The sequence below is a fragment of the Pan paniscus genome, chromosome 16 (assembly GCF_029289425.2).
Source record: "Pan paniscus chromosome 16, NHGRI_mPanPan1-v2.0_pri, whole genome shotgun sequence".
Classification (NCBI taxonomy): Eukaryota; Metazoa; Chordata; class Mammalia; order Primates; family Hominidae; genus Pan; species Pan paniscus.
In genome coordinates this window covers 63,821,774-63,835,107 of record NC_073265.2, presented here as the reverse complement: position 1 = coordinate 63,835,107, position 13,334 = coordinate 63,821,774, and the positions used below count along the sequence as shown (strand labels likewise).

Genomic DNA, 13,334 nt, shown 5'->3' with positions numbered 1-13,334 from the left:
TCGTACAACCTCAGCGTGGCCCTGAGAGGAGACTAGGCCTCACTCCTTGGCAGGGTGGACTCACCAATTGAAGTGATGAAACAAGTGCGTTGGGGAGCGAGGCTTTGCGGGCCCAGCCCTGTGCAGGCAAACTGTGCAGGGACCCTGGAAAGGATGTGGAGATGGAGGGCGATGTGAGGCCTGCCCTCAGGGGCTCCTGGGCTAGGCAGTACTACCCGTATGGGGAGCGCTGCGGGACTCAGGGTAAAAGAGGGAGTGAAGGATCAGGGGTTCAGGGCAAGTGTTCTGGACTTCAGTCACCTGCACAGCTTGGAGGGGAAGGTGAGCCCTCTTGCCCCCTCCCCTGGTGCTGTTCCGTCAGCACTGCACCTGATGCCGCCATGGTGGCCTCTTTGGGGCGAAGAACAGTCCCTAGGAAGGCCCCTGTGAGGCTGGAGCTCTGAATCCAAGGGGGAACGAAGTTCTTGGGGAGCCTGCAGATCAAGATACGCGCCAGCCCCACCCTCCTCCATCACAGACTTCTTTGCAGGAGGTGGGTTCAGAGCTGGCTGAGATGCAGATTGAGCTCGAGAAGGTCTGCAATGTGCTGGAAGCTTGAGACTCAGAGCTGAGAGCTCAGCAGTGGGCCCTGGAGGCTGCCCAGGACCAGGTGCTCAGCAGCTGCCCCCCTGCACTGTGCTTCCGACTGGCCTGCATGGCTCCCACAAGCTCCCCCATGCCCGATCCCTGCTGCCTGCCGCATGGTGCCCATGCAGGCCTTGACCTTTCCTTCCCCACACTCCGTCACTCAAGTTCCTCCCAAGCCCTTGCTGCCCACTGGGAGGGCTCAGCCTGGAACGTGTTCACTGCTTCCCCCCGCCCACCTCTAAGCTGGTGGAGAGCCTCCCTGAGAAACTGAGGCTGCAGCAGCAGCTGAAAAGGAGCTGGTAGAGAAGCAGTGACTGCGGGGTGAGGGGTGCCTGCATCTGAGGGGCTCTTTGGGGAGAAACCCCACCCTCCCTCCCAGAGATGCTCCTTAGCCCCCACAGCTCTTCCTCTTCTCTGAGAACCTGGGGCGGGGGGCAGGGGGGCAGGGGCATTTAGGGACACGTTGTGGAGGCTGCCCTCTCATCCCCTCAGGGGTTAGGATGGGTGGGGCTGAGCAGCGGCCTGAGGCCTGACCTATCTCCTGGTCTGCCGCCTTCTCTCTGAAGAGGGGAAGCCAGGGAAAGCAGCAGCAGGAGGGTGGGCTGTGGGGCACAGGGAATCAGACCATCTGGGCCCCTGGGCCTGGAGCAATGGATGGAAGGAGAATGGCGGTAGAACCGAGAAGTCTTACACTTCACTCTCCACCACTCCCCAGCTTGGCGAGCATGAGCAAGTCCTGCCTTCACTAAGCCTCAGTATCCTCTGTAAAATGGGAACACGGACAGTACCTATGACACAGGATTGATGTGAGGATGACACGGGACACAGTGCACCGGGGACAGTGCTTATGTTCTCCGTCCTTCTCAGTTTCTCCTGTATCTGGGGTCCAGTTAGGCTGAGTCAGTACCAAAGTCATAAAACCACGTATATGTGCCCAGGGGCGGCTGCATACGGGCTTTAGTCCCAAAGCCTTTTTTTTTTTTTTTTTTTTTGAGATGGAGTTTTGCTCTTGTTGCCCAGGCTGGAGTGCAATGGCGTGATCTCGGCTCACCGCAACCTCTGCCTCCTGGGTTCAAGCGACTCTCCTGCCTCAGCCTCCCAAGTAGCTGGGATTACAGGCATGCGCCACCATACCTGGCTAATTTTGTATTTTTAATAGAGATGGGGTTTCTCCTTGTTGGCCAGGCTGGTCTTGAACTCCTGACCTCAGGTGATCCACCCACCTGGGCCTCCCAAAGTGCTGGGATTACAGGCTTGAGCCACTGCGCCACACACAAGGCCTATTTTATGCAATGTTCAATCCATAAGGCTTTGTTTGCACTTCTTGTGATATTCGGGCAATAGTTTGATGTAATGCAATGCTGCCAGTGACAGACAATACAGCACATTCCCCAGGATGGCAACAGCTACTGGCTTGTGCTTAAATACCATTTCATTCTGACTGAGGTCATCATCTTTGAGCTCCTGCAATGAGGAGCTCAATAGGGTGGGGGATGCTGTCCTTTGCCTCAGGTGCTCTTTGGGTGCTTTCATAAAAGAGGGTCAGAGCTGCCGATGGGGTCTAGGAGACCCTAAGAGTTCTGATGGTCAGGCTGAGAATTGTGTCCTCAGGGAGCGGGAGCTGCTGCAGGTCTGAGCACCAAGGGCTCCAGCACCAGGACAGGAGCCTCCAGCCACCTCCACCTTGCAGCCCCTGAAGGTAGCATATGTGGACCCTCTAGATGGGGTGGGGAGTGACCTCTGCCCAGTTCCTTTCTGTCCCGTGGCCTTCCCATCTGCAGGTTGTAGAGGGGAAACAGAAGGCTAGAAAGGCCCTTCCAGCTCAGGCTTTTACTGGTTCTAAATGGATTCCTGAGCTGGCCTCCCCGTCCCTGGACAGAGCGGAAGCTACCCCCTGCCCTGCCTCTCTGACCCCCATGGTATCAGCCTCTGTCTCATCTGCCCCCAGATCCCAGCCATGGCCCTGGAGCCCAAAGAAGGGCATCTGAGAAAAGTTGGAAGCCAGGGGCAGTGCCCAGGCAGTGTAGAGACTGTGCCCAGAGCCAGCGGGAGGCAGATTCACAGCCTCACTCTGCAGCACAAGAGATTGAGGTCAGGCCCTGCACCCCCGCCCAGTGAGCTGAAGGGTCCTGGCATAGAAAAGCTGAATTGAGAGGCCTCAGTGAGTTGGGCATGGTGGCTCACACCTGCAATCCCAGCACTTTAGGAGGCTGAGGCAGGTGGATCACTTGAGGCCAGGAATTCAAGAACAGCCTGGTTAACATGGGGAAACTCTGTTTCCACTAAAAAATTCAAAATTAGCTGGGCGTGGTGGCACGTGCCTGTATTCCCAACTACTCAGGAGGCTGAGGCAGGAGAATCGCTTGAACCCAGGAGGTGGAGGTTGCAGTGAGTCGAGATCGCACCACTGCACTTCAGCCTGGGTGAGAGTGAGACTCTGTCTCAAAAAAAAAAAAAAAAAAAAGGCCTTAGGCAACCGCGGCTGGGCAAGGACTTGGGAAGAACGGAGGCCCGTTTGGCTGTGCCTTCAGCCCCCAAGGCCAGGGTTTCTATGAGGCCTGAAGCCTGGAGCCTGTCATAGGCAACTGCAGTCTGAGGCCTCCCTGGCAGAAACCACTCCTTCTCCCCTCCCTGACACAGGCCTGAAATGCCCATGTTGCCAATATGGCTCTTGGTGGATGAGACCACCTGGCACTTTCCCAGGGGACCCTGTGGCTAAGAGTAGAGCTAGGCAGGCACTGCCCAACACCATAGGGGGTGCTGCGGGCCTGTAGGCTTGGTTGGCCCAATTACTGCCCTAATGCCATCGGACAGTGCCCACCAGGGACCCTCTGTCTTGCCAAGGAAGGCCTTAGGCACTGGGCTTTAGACATTTCAAAGTGAGTTCTCATTCACTTGTGTCTCCGATCACACTAGAGTCCCCATTTCACAGACAAACTGCCCAGAGTTTGTCATAGGTCACACAGCAAACCAGCAACTAAGACCCCTGGTCCCCTAATCTGCCCCAGAAAGGTAGTTTCTCAGCTGTTCTGAGCTTGACAGCATGACCATCCTCAGGAGCCACAGGCAAAGTGGGCTGAGGCTTGGCATTCCCCTCGAGGTCATCTGGCCATTCTGAACGCCCCTCCTCAGCCTGCTTCCTCCGGCTGAGCCATGTGCCCCCGGAACCCCTCTCAACTCTGTTGCCGACCCCTCCCTCCATCTGCGCCTTCAGTGAAGCAGTTTCTTAAAGGAGGGGTCCTTGGTACCGTGGAGGGACAGGACATCTCTGGGAATTCGTACCCAGCTGCGTTCGTGCTGAGTTCTTCATGACCCACTCCTTCCAGCGTCAGCTGGTGGATCCAGGGCTGGGTACTGAGCCGTACTGGACCAGTGGGCCCCCTCCCGGGATCGCTGGACTTGGAGCAGAAGAGTCCCTCCAGGGCTGAAGATTGGACACAGAAAACTTGGGAACTGTCAACTGCCCTGTTATTCACCTCGTGAAAAAAGCTGGATTTCAATGAGAGCGAATGGAGGTGACAATTCCCAGAAACTGGAATTGGGATGGTGAGATTTTAGTTCAGCCGCCGGCGGTCTCATGCGTGGAGGTGATAAAGTTGAGCTTTGAGGTGGTCTTCAGAGGGAGAGGAATACCCTCTGCGGGCAGAGCTTCCTGGGTTCCGGGCCCTTCCGGACGTCAACACAGGTCCAAATGCCCTTGGGCTTCTCCGCACACCCTGGGTGCAAGAATAAATCCTTCTCTCTGCCGCCATTAGCCTGACTGGCTTCGGTTACTTCGCACAAAGAGCCCTTGCCGAGCAAAACGTCCCCGGTGCTGCTCCAAAGGAGACCCCTGCCCTCCTGGAAGCTCCTCCCTGAGGCCGGGTATCCACTCGCCGCTCGCAGCCCTCGCTCTAGCTCCAGCTCCTGTTCCTTTTCCTGCCTACCCCGCCCAGTGAGGAGATCAGCACCCCTTGTCTGTCTCTGTGTCTGTCGGGGTTCGTGCCTCACTGTGTCCAAGCCCGGCTTCTATCCCTAGTCCCTTCCTGTTCGCGCCACTCCTGCTTGCTTTCTTCTCCCCTTCCCTCCAGCGGTGGTTCCAAACCTTCTCTTCCATAAGACCCTCCATTCCGTTTCCCAGAGACCCAGGGGTGCCCCTCGCAGGGGCAGAGGCGCAGCCTGTACTGGATCTCCCTCCGCGCAGGGCGGGCAGTCTAAGGTCATTCCCGGTCACCCTGCCCCCTCGCTCCCATTGGCTCTGGGGAGGGCACGTGACTCAATCCTGGCCAATGGCGTGGCGGGGCCTGTGGCTTGCTGCCGGGCAGGCTTTTCTAGGAGCTTCTGGAGGCCGTTTGGGGATCCTCGACTGGGCGCAGAGTAGTATAGCAGAGACCTGGGGACAACCACCCTTAGATCCTCTGCCTCCCTCTGGCCTCTTCCCCTCCCTGAAGGGGAGGACTTGGGGGAGAGGTTAAGGGTACCCGCTTTGGAGTCCCGTCCCAGCTTTGCCATTCACTAGTATGTGACTTCCAGCACATTTCTGTTCCTCAGTTTCATCTGAAAAATGAACAAAATAAGTAGCTTGGCTGGGCGCGGTGACTCACGCCTGTAATCCAGAATTTTGGGAAGCCGAGACGAGGATCGATTGAGCCCAGGAGTTCGAGACCAGCCTGGGCAACATAGTGAGACCTCGTCTGTGTAATTTTATAACAAATAATTTTAAAGAAAAAAAAAACTGCCTTATAGAGCTGTGGGTGGAGTATGAAATGAGATAACGTGTATAGAGGGCTTAGCACTTGTGTTCAGGGCACAGGCTCTAGGCCCTGCAGCCACTGAACTACAGCCCCAGCTCCTCCACTCCCTAGCTGTGGGACCTCACCATACCAGTTTCAATTGGTAGTTTCACAGCCAACTTAGTATGCAGCCATCAGTGCTGTGTGAACCTTCCTGCCCATCTCCTGGGGCACAAATGTAGGAGTGAAATTACAGGGCCCTAGGGCCAAGTGCATGATCAGCTTTACTAGGTAATACCGAAGTGGTTTCCAAATTGGTTAGCCCAAGAGTGTGAGAGTTCCTGCTGCTCCTCATCCTTGCCAGGACCTTGTATGGAATGACTTTTGTGTCTATATCCAATAGTGTGAGGTGGTTTCTTGCCCATTTCCCTGATCACGAATGAGGTCAAGCCATTTGTTTTCTCTTAGACAAAACATCTATTTGTGACTCTGCCACCTCTCCCTAACTTTTACTTTTTGTTTTTGTCTTAAGAATAAGCATTAGAAAGAAATCATTATGGGCTGGGTGCACACCAGCATGCCTGGCTAATTTTTAAATTTTGTTTTGTAGAGAGGAGGGTCTTGCTATGTTGCCAGGACTGGTTTCAGACTCATCAAGTGATTCTCCCGCGTTGGCCTCCCAAAGTGCTGGGATTACAGGCATGAGCCACCGCGCCTGGCCACTTAAACTTTTTTGAAGGGTCTAGCTTGAGAAATTCTTCTTAAGGTCAAGATATTCTCCAATATTTTCTTGTTAATTTGAAAAGGAACGGAGATTCACCATTTCTATTGGAAGCCACTTCTGCCAGAACTCTCCCAGGATCCCCGCCTCACCAGCCACCACGTGCTGTTTCCATCTCAAATGCCTCTGGGCCTGGTTCTGCTCTTCATCACTCAGCTCCCTCCTAGATGGGTCCTTTTAATTTCCATGTGGCCAGAAGTTGTGAAGTGTGATACCAATGAGTGGTTACCAGTAAAGTACTAAAGTATCATTTTTTGTTTTTCACAAGGTTAAAAAAAATCAGCAATGGACGCTCAAGATTGTCCCAATAACACCCTCTTTTTCTAGCATTTCAAAATGCCAGAGGCTGGGTGTGGTGGTTCACGCCTGTAATCCCAACACTTTGGGAGGCTGAAGCAGAAGGATCATTTCAGCCCAGGAGTTCAAGACCAGCTTGGGCAACGTGGCAAGACCTCATCTCTACAAAAACTTTTTAAGAAAAAATTAGCCAGGTGTGGTGGCATGCACCTGTAGTCCCAGCTATCTGGGAGGCTGAAGTGGGTGGATCGCCTAAGCCCAGTTTGAGGCTGCAGTGAGCTATAATTGTGCCACTGCACTCCAGCCTGCGTGACACAGCAAGACAATGTCTCAAAAACAAAACCAAACCACATATATATATGTATAAACACACAAAATAAAAAATGCCAGATAGGAAACCCTGCTAGCCTGACCTCACATGGTTACATAAACAGGTGCAGTCAGTACGTTGTCATGGATGACAGAGGCAATTACCAGTCCACACAGGGCCTGCCTCTCTGCACATCTTCAGAATATGCCCAGAGGAGTGTGCATCGTGGTAGAGAAAGGCTCTGAGGATAGGCCTGAGCTGTGCCCCAGGGTTCCACGCCCAGCAGGTTGCGTGGCATCACCTTTCTAGAAAAGCTTCTAAGCCTATGCCCTGGTGAAAATACATCCTGATTTGCAGAGGATGGCCCCCAAATCCATTAATCCTGGCCCCAGCTTCACTTTTTCCCAATTCCCCCCACCACTGACTCAAGGCACCAGCCATAGTTCCCCAATGCCAGGTCCTTTGATGCCACAGCATTTCCGTTAAGTATTCATATGTATGTATGCATGTATTCCTCTGCAAGAATTGCTCTCTCCAGGTGCAAACTCTGACTCTTCCAGCTTTAACGCTACCACCTGTGGGAAGCCTTCCAGAAGTTCTGCGGCTGCTGCAGCTTCTATCCCAGCAGTGGTAGCCTGCTGTTCAGTCCCAGTGATGCTGTACTCTAAAGAATCCATGTCCGTCTAGATAACCCTGTGGGTCCTCCCTTATCGTCTGACCCAGCAGGAGCTCGACAGGGGCTTGCTGAATCAAGGTGACCCGCTGGCCCTGTGCCTGCCAGGACACTGATGTGACATCGCTGGAGTCAGTTCTGATGATGAGGTAACGCCAGAGAAACCTGCTAACACAGAAGGTAAGCTGAGAGTGAGCTCAGTGAGCTTTCCCTTTGAAGAAGGCGTGGGTGAAGGGGAGAAGGTTCAGGAGAAATCAAGGGGTCAGGAGTAGTTCACTCAGTCCCCTTTCACTCTGAAGGAGCTCACCTCTCCCCAGTACTGTCCAGTGGAAAGGCCACTCAAAGCAACTGAGAGAGACCTGCTTGTGTGAAGAGGTAGAGGTTTATTGAAATATAAACATTCGAGAACATGTAAGATAGAAAATAACCACAACATATACAGACACTTGCTGCAGGAGGACATCTGAGGTATTTATTCACTGCCTAGGCTACCCATGTGCTATCACATTTTTCCTGGTTAGAATACATATAAGATGGAGAGCAGGAGGGGACAGAGCTGCCCTGGCTGATGGCACCTTCAGGGGAAGCTCTGCTTGGGCCAAGGCCCCACTCGTGGGGGCACCTGCTGGCACCCCTCATCGGGCTCTGGGTGACACCCTGCTGTTGTCCTTGAGGGCAGTGAGGGTTCACTCCAACGGTGTGGCCAGGCGAGCTGCCTGGGGAAAGGGAGAGGATCCAATGACCGGAAAGACACAGTGTGCTTTCCCTGCATACTCTGGGTGGGAAGAGTCCATCCTTTGTGACCAAACCCCTGAGAAAGACATACTGGCCAAATGTCTGAGACACCTTCAAATGGGCCCAGTGCCAGCCAACTGGGCTCCTCACTGGCACCACGTCCCAGATGCCCTTCTCTGCCCACACCCTGCAGGCTGAGGCCAGAGGAGGTCAGCCCTCGGGAGATGGGGGGTGTGTGTGTGTGTGTGTGTGTGTGTGTGTGTGTGTGTGTGTGTGTGTGTGTGTGTGTGTGTGTGTGTGTGTGTGGAGGGCTGAGAAAAGACGCAGTTGAGCAGAACTGCAGCTTACCGGGCTGAGGTATCTGTTTGTGCTCAAGCTTTTGATTCCCTTTCCTCTCCTACACAGGACTGAATGCGAGCCACGCCGCCACACACACCCACGCCACGCGCGGTGTCTCCCACTGCCACAGCCCCATGTCACAGTGGTGGTGGTCTGCTGAACATTCCAGGGCTTCCTCGACTGAGGTGGGCCGCAAGCGAATCAATTTTCTTTACAGCACAGGAGCCGCCTGCTCCCGCGCAGGGTCCAGGAGGAGCTGTGGAGTTATTCATCTCCTCATACCCTGGGGCGGCTCAACCTCTGGCAAGGCCAGCGAGGACCCCAGCCTGCCTGTGCCCTGAGCTGGGAATGCTGAGTGATGGGGAGGTGTCCTCTGCCTCCCTGGTCAGCTGGGGGTGGGGGTGTGGCAGAAAACGGTCTTCAGAACTGGTACGGTTTCAGGGCCCGACCCGGTGTGAGAGCGGGCCTCTCCACTCCACTTCCCCGCCCCCGCGATCCCTGAGTCGTCTCCCCTGCATGCCTCCACCCACCTCCTCACTGGGCTTGAGGGAAGGGCCAGAGGGGCCGGGGTACCCAATCACTTGCTTGGCTTTGGGGGTGATCTGTTTTCATTTCTTTGGTGCTACAACAATAAAAATTTTAAAATAAAAAAAAACAAAAGTCAGCAAAACACATATAAAAAAGATTTCAGAGATGCAAATACTTCCTGAAGACTCAAACATCAACAATTACAAATCTGAGGTATTTCAATGAACCTGACATCGGCACGTGTGGGGATGGTGAGGCCAAGATGGCCCCATAAGAAATAGAAGAGGGCTGAAGAAGGCTGGGGAGGACTGGGGAGGGCTGAAGAGGGCTGGGGAAAGGATGAGTGGGCTGTTTTTGGGAAAGCAGGCCAATAAGGGCAAGTGGGGAGCATGAAGTTTGGGGGGGGGCGGTCAGAGAATGGTCCGTGTGAAGCAGGTGCCAGGGCTGGGCAGCCCCGAGGCTCTGCCTTCCCATCAGCAGATGCCCTGTGGGCCCTGGCCCTGAACTGCCCTCACAGCCTCTTCCTTCAGACCATTAGAAGGGGGATCTGGGGCCCTGAGGACTGATTCAAGACTTGTGTTTGAGGGACCCGTACCCCAGGAACCTAACAGTAGGCAAAGTGGGCTGGAAGGGCCCCATCCCATGCTCAGCAGAGAAGGGCATGAAGGCATGCTCTTGGCTCCTGGCAGCCCCACATGGGACTTAAAAACAGGGGAAGAGACTAGTGGCCCTGGGGTCATGGCAGAAGGCAGGGGCAGGGAAATAAATTAAAAGGGGAGGGAAATGGAGGGCCTCCAGCCCTGTGTCGGCTGACAGATTGTCGATACACTGTGCCCCGAGCTGGGAGGTGGCTGGGGAACCCTGGAGGAAGCTGGACACCCACAGACCCCCACCCAGTTCTCCAGGACAATCCCTGATTGGACAACGCTGTCTGTCCTGCCCCTCTAGCCTCTCCCTGCCCCCAGAGTACAGCAGGACCTGAATGGAGCCTGGACAGACGGACACGTCCAAACTCTCAATGTCTGGCCAAACGGTGCTCGTCGACGTGGGCTCCGTGAGATGAGGTAAATTCTGTGCATCAACTTCCTTCACTCTCGACAGGAGAGTGGCAAGTGGGAAGCTGGGTCCTGCCCATCAGAGGGACCAGCTGGTGGAGGGCTCTGCGCTGGGGGTGCCCCGGGATGAGGTAGGACTTGGTGAACAGTGAGAGCTGCTGCTGCTGCTGGCGCTGCTGCCGAGGCTCTGGGGAGCAGACCCCGTGATGAGGTGGACCACAGGCTTCTGGGCAAACAGCACACCTTGGTGGGTGGAAGAGAAGCAAGTGTGGGCAGAGGAAGAGCGAAGGGGAGGGCCAGCTCCTTTCAGTAAGTATTCACCGCTGGCCTAGCCTGTGCCTGACTCCGCTGTAGACACCGTGCTAGGGGGTGATGGGAGAAGATCCAAATGCTGTCCTGCCTTGAAGTGCTGATGGGCTGGGGAGGGGGACAGATAAGTCGACAGAGTAATTTTGCTAAAATGTCATAAATGCTCTGAGACAGGGTGTACCCAGGGTACACAAAGAGGAACACCAAGGCCAGGTGTGGTGGCTCACAACTATAATCCCAGCACTTTGGGAGGGTGAGGCGGGAGAATAGCTCAAGGCCAGGAGTTTGAGACCAGACTGGGCAATACAGCAAGACCCTTGTCTCTATAAAAAATTTTTTAAAAATTAGCTGGGCGTGGGTAGTCCCAGCTACTCAGGGGGCTGAGGCAGGAGGATCGCTTGAGCCCAGGAGGTTGAGGCTGCAGTGAGCTATGACCGCACCAATGCACTCCAGCCTGGGTGACAGAGCCAGGTGGGGTGGGTGACTGGCTCCCTTCTTGTCAGGGGTTTGAGGAGCCTTCAACTTCTGACCCTTCCTCATTCTGAGAGGGAAGGAGTTACCTTCTCCTTTCTCCTTGACAGAGGACAAAAGGATATCAAGATCCAGGCCTTGAATTCCTACTTCCCTGCTTTCTCCATGGACCTAATTCCAACCCCCAACCCTCCCAAACCACAGCACAATGAAGAGGCAAAGGGCACCAGGCCCCACCTCCTCCAGGGGCCTCCTGTGACAGGTAGAGACCTCTGAGCAGAGTCTGCAGACATAGCATGACTGGTGAGCCCACTTGGCACCACTGCTTCTCTACACTCTGTCCTCTCTGAAGTGAGTGGCCCAGCAGAGATCCAGAGCATGCTCCCAGGAGGCCTGCAGGGCGGTGCTCTGAGGGAGTGTGGCCCTTAGAATGGGAGTAGGCCCTGAGAAAACACTCCCAGTTGTGATAGAAGGTGCAGTTGTAGGGCTTTCGCCTGTCTCCACGAGACACCTTGCCAGGCTGGCTGACACTCCGCATGCCATTGGGCCCTTGGTAAAACAGGTGGGTGATGCCCTGGGCCAGGCCTGGTGGCCCCCACTCATAATACTGTGCTTTTTTTTTTTTTTTTTTTTTTGAGACGGAGTCTCACTCTGTCGCCCAGGCTGGAGTGCAGTGGCGCGATCTCAGCTCACTGCAAGTTCTGCCTCCCAGGTTCACGCCATTCTCCTGCCTCAGCCTCCCGAGTAGCTGGGACTACAGGCACCCGCCCCCACGCCTGGCTAACTTTTTGTATTTTTAGTAGAGACGGGGTTTCACTGTGTTAGCCAGGATGGTCTCGATATCCTGACTTCGTGATCCACCCGCCTTGGCCTCCCAAAATGCTGGGATTACAGGCGTGGGCCACCGCGCCCAGCAATGCTGTGCTTAACAAGAGTCAGGTGGGCTTGTTCCCAAGCTCGTCCGTAAACCAATGAAATGGGAATGGGAAAAGGACTGCTGTTTTTACGAATACTAAGTTTTTGTTTTTTTTTTTTAATTGAGACAAGGTCTTGCTTTGTCACTCAGGCTGGAATGCAGTGGTACAATCATGGCTTACTGCAGCCTCGACCTCCTGGGCTCAAGTGATCCTCCTGGCCTCAGCCTCCCAAGTAGTTGGGACCACAGGTGTGCACCACCATGCCTGGCTATTTTTTTTTGTATTTTGTAGATTTGGGATTTTGCTATGTTGCTCAGGCTGGTCTCAAACTCCTGGGCTCAAGTGGTCCTCTTGCCTCAGCCTCCCAAAGTGCAAGGATTACAGGCATCAGCCACCGTGCCCAGTCATGAATACTAAGTTAAACCCTTAGAAAGACTCTGTAAAGGTGCGAAATCAACCAACCAACAAAACACTGTTGCCAAATTAGGTTTAGGAAAAGATAACTGTAAAAGACTGGGGGGGGGGGAGCTTAACAATGTAAGCTGATTCTCCTATACCGGGGTTCCTTTGCCTGTGTCTCAGTCTGCAAAAGGAAGAGAAGAGCTGAATTACAGTCAGAGAAAGGCTGTGCATGAGAAGACCTGGGGATTGTGGGACACTGACTGACTTCTTCAATTAACGAGCCAACCACTGGTCTAAAAGGGTTAGGTGAAGGGTTTCTGCCAAAGTGGGAGGGACCTACCATCCTGTTAACTATCCACAGTCTACTAGTCCAGAGGACCACTTGACCTTTGCAACTCTGAGACCAGGAAAAAGGAAGCCACTGTGGGAGGTGTTCAGACAGAGGGTAAGAGGCAGGGCCAGCCGCAGAGCTGCCCTGTGGCTAGCTGCAGCCACGTGGGCCTCCCCCAGAGCTCCAGGGCCTCACCTGCGTAGGTGGTGCCATCGATGTCCACAGACATGTTAATGCTCCCAATGCTACTCGTGGTCAGGTTCAGTGCTGCAGCCGAGGCCTCTGCTCTGTCTTCTGCTGGGGACAGGGAGACAGTGGGCCTGGTCAAGCCTTCCACAGCACTCCTGCTGTCCTCTCTGATGCTGCCTGGCCACCCCTGGTCAAAGCCTCACGCTGTTAGAAGGCATCTATGTAACCTTCTCCTGAGTGTAGGGTATGGCAGGAGATCCCAGGCTCGCCAATCTCCTGTTGCTGGCTTTTTCCACTGACCCAGTTCATCCCCCCAACTACCTCTGCTCCCAGAGAAAAAGAATCACAGTAGGCACGGAGGCCGGCTCCGGCCCCACCACTCTGCACTGGCACTTTCCAAGTGACGGGCAAACCCTGAACTACACTATACACCAGGCCCAGGAAATCAGAGATCAATGAGACCCAGCCCCAACTTTGAGGACCCACCTGCCCCTTCTTTCCTTTGACTCTGAGTCCCTCAAAGAGAGGAGTCTACGCCCTCAGCCCCTCCCCTCCATGACCACCCAGGCAGCTGGCGTTTGTGGAAGCCTGCAAGTGCTGGCACACACGGCCTTTGCCTGGCTCAACCCAGACTCAGAATTCTTCCCGGTGAGCTGTC

At 54.6% G+C, this 13,334-nt stretch overlaps 1 protein-coding gene across 2 annotated transcripts in view; it reads right to left on the bottom strand.

Moving 5' to 3' along the window:
• Positions 1 to 7,763: 7,763 nt before the first annotated feature.
• The window catches only part of ARID3B (AT-rich interaction domain 3B), a 59,191-nt gene continuing 53,620 nt past the window's right edge, over positions 7,764 to 13,334 (bottom strand). Inside the window, exons 8-9 of one of the 2 annotated variants that reach the window (XM_014341544.4) lie at positions 12,683 to 12,784; positions 7,764 to 10,300 (exon numbers count right to left, since the gene is read on the bottom strand). In XM_014341544.4, the coding sequence (XP_014197030.1) occupies positions 10,137 to 10,300; positions 12,683 to 12,784 (266 nt within the window). In that variant the 3' untranslated portion in view covers positions 7,764 to 10,136. The remainder of the gene's footprint in view (positions 10,301 to 12,682; positions 12,785 to 13,334) is intronic. The other variant, XM_014341545.4, reaches the window with a different exon arrangement.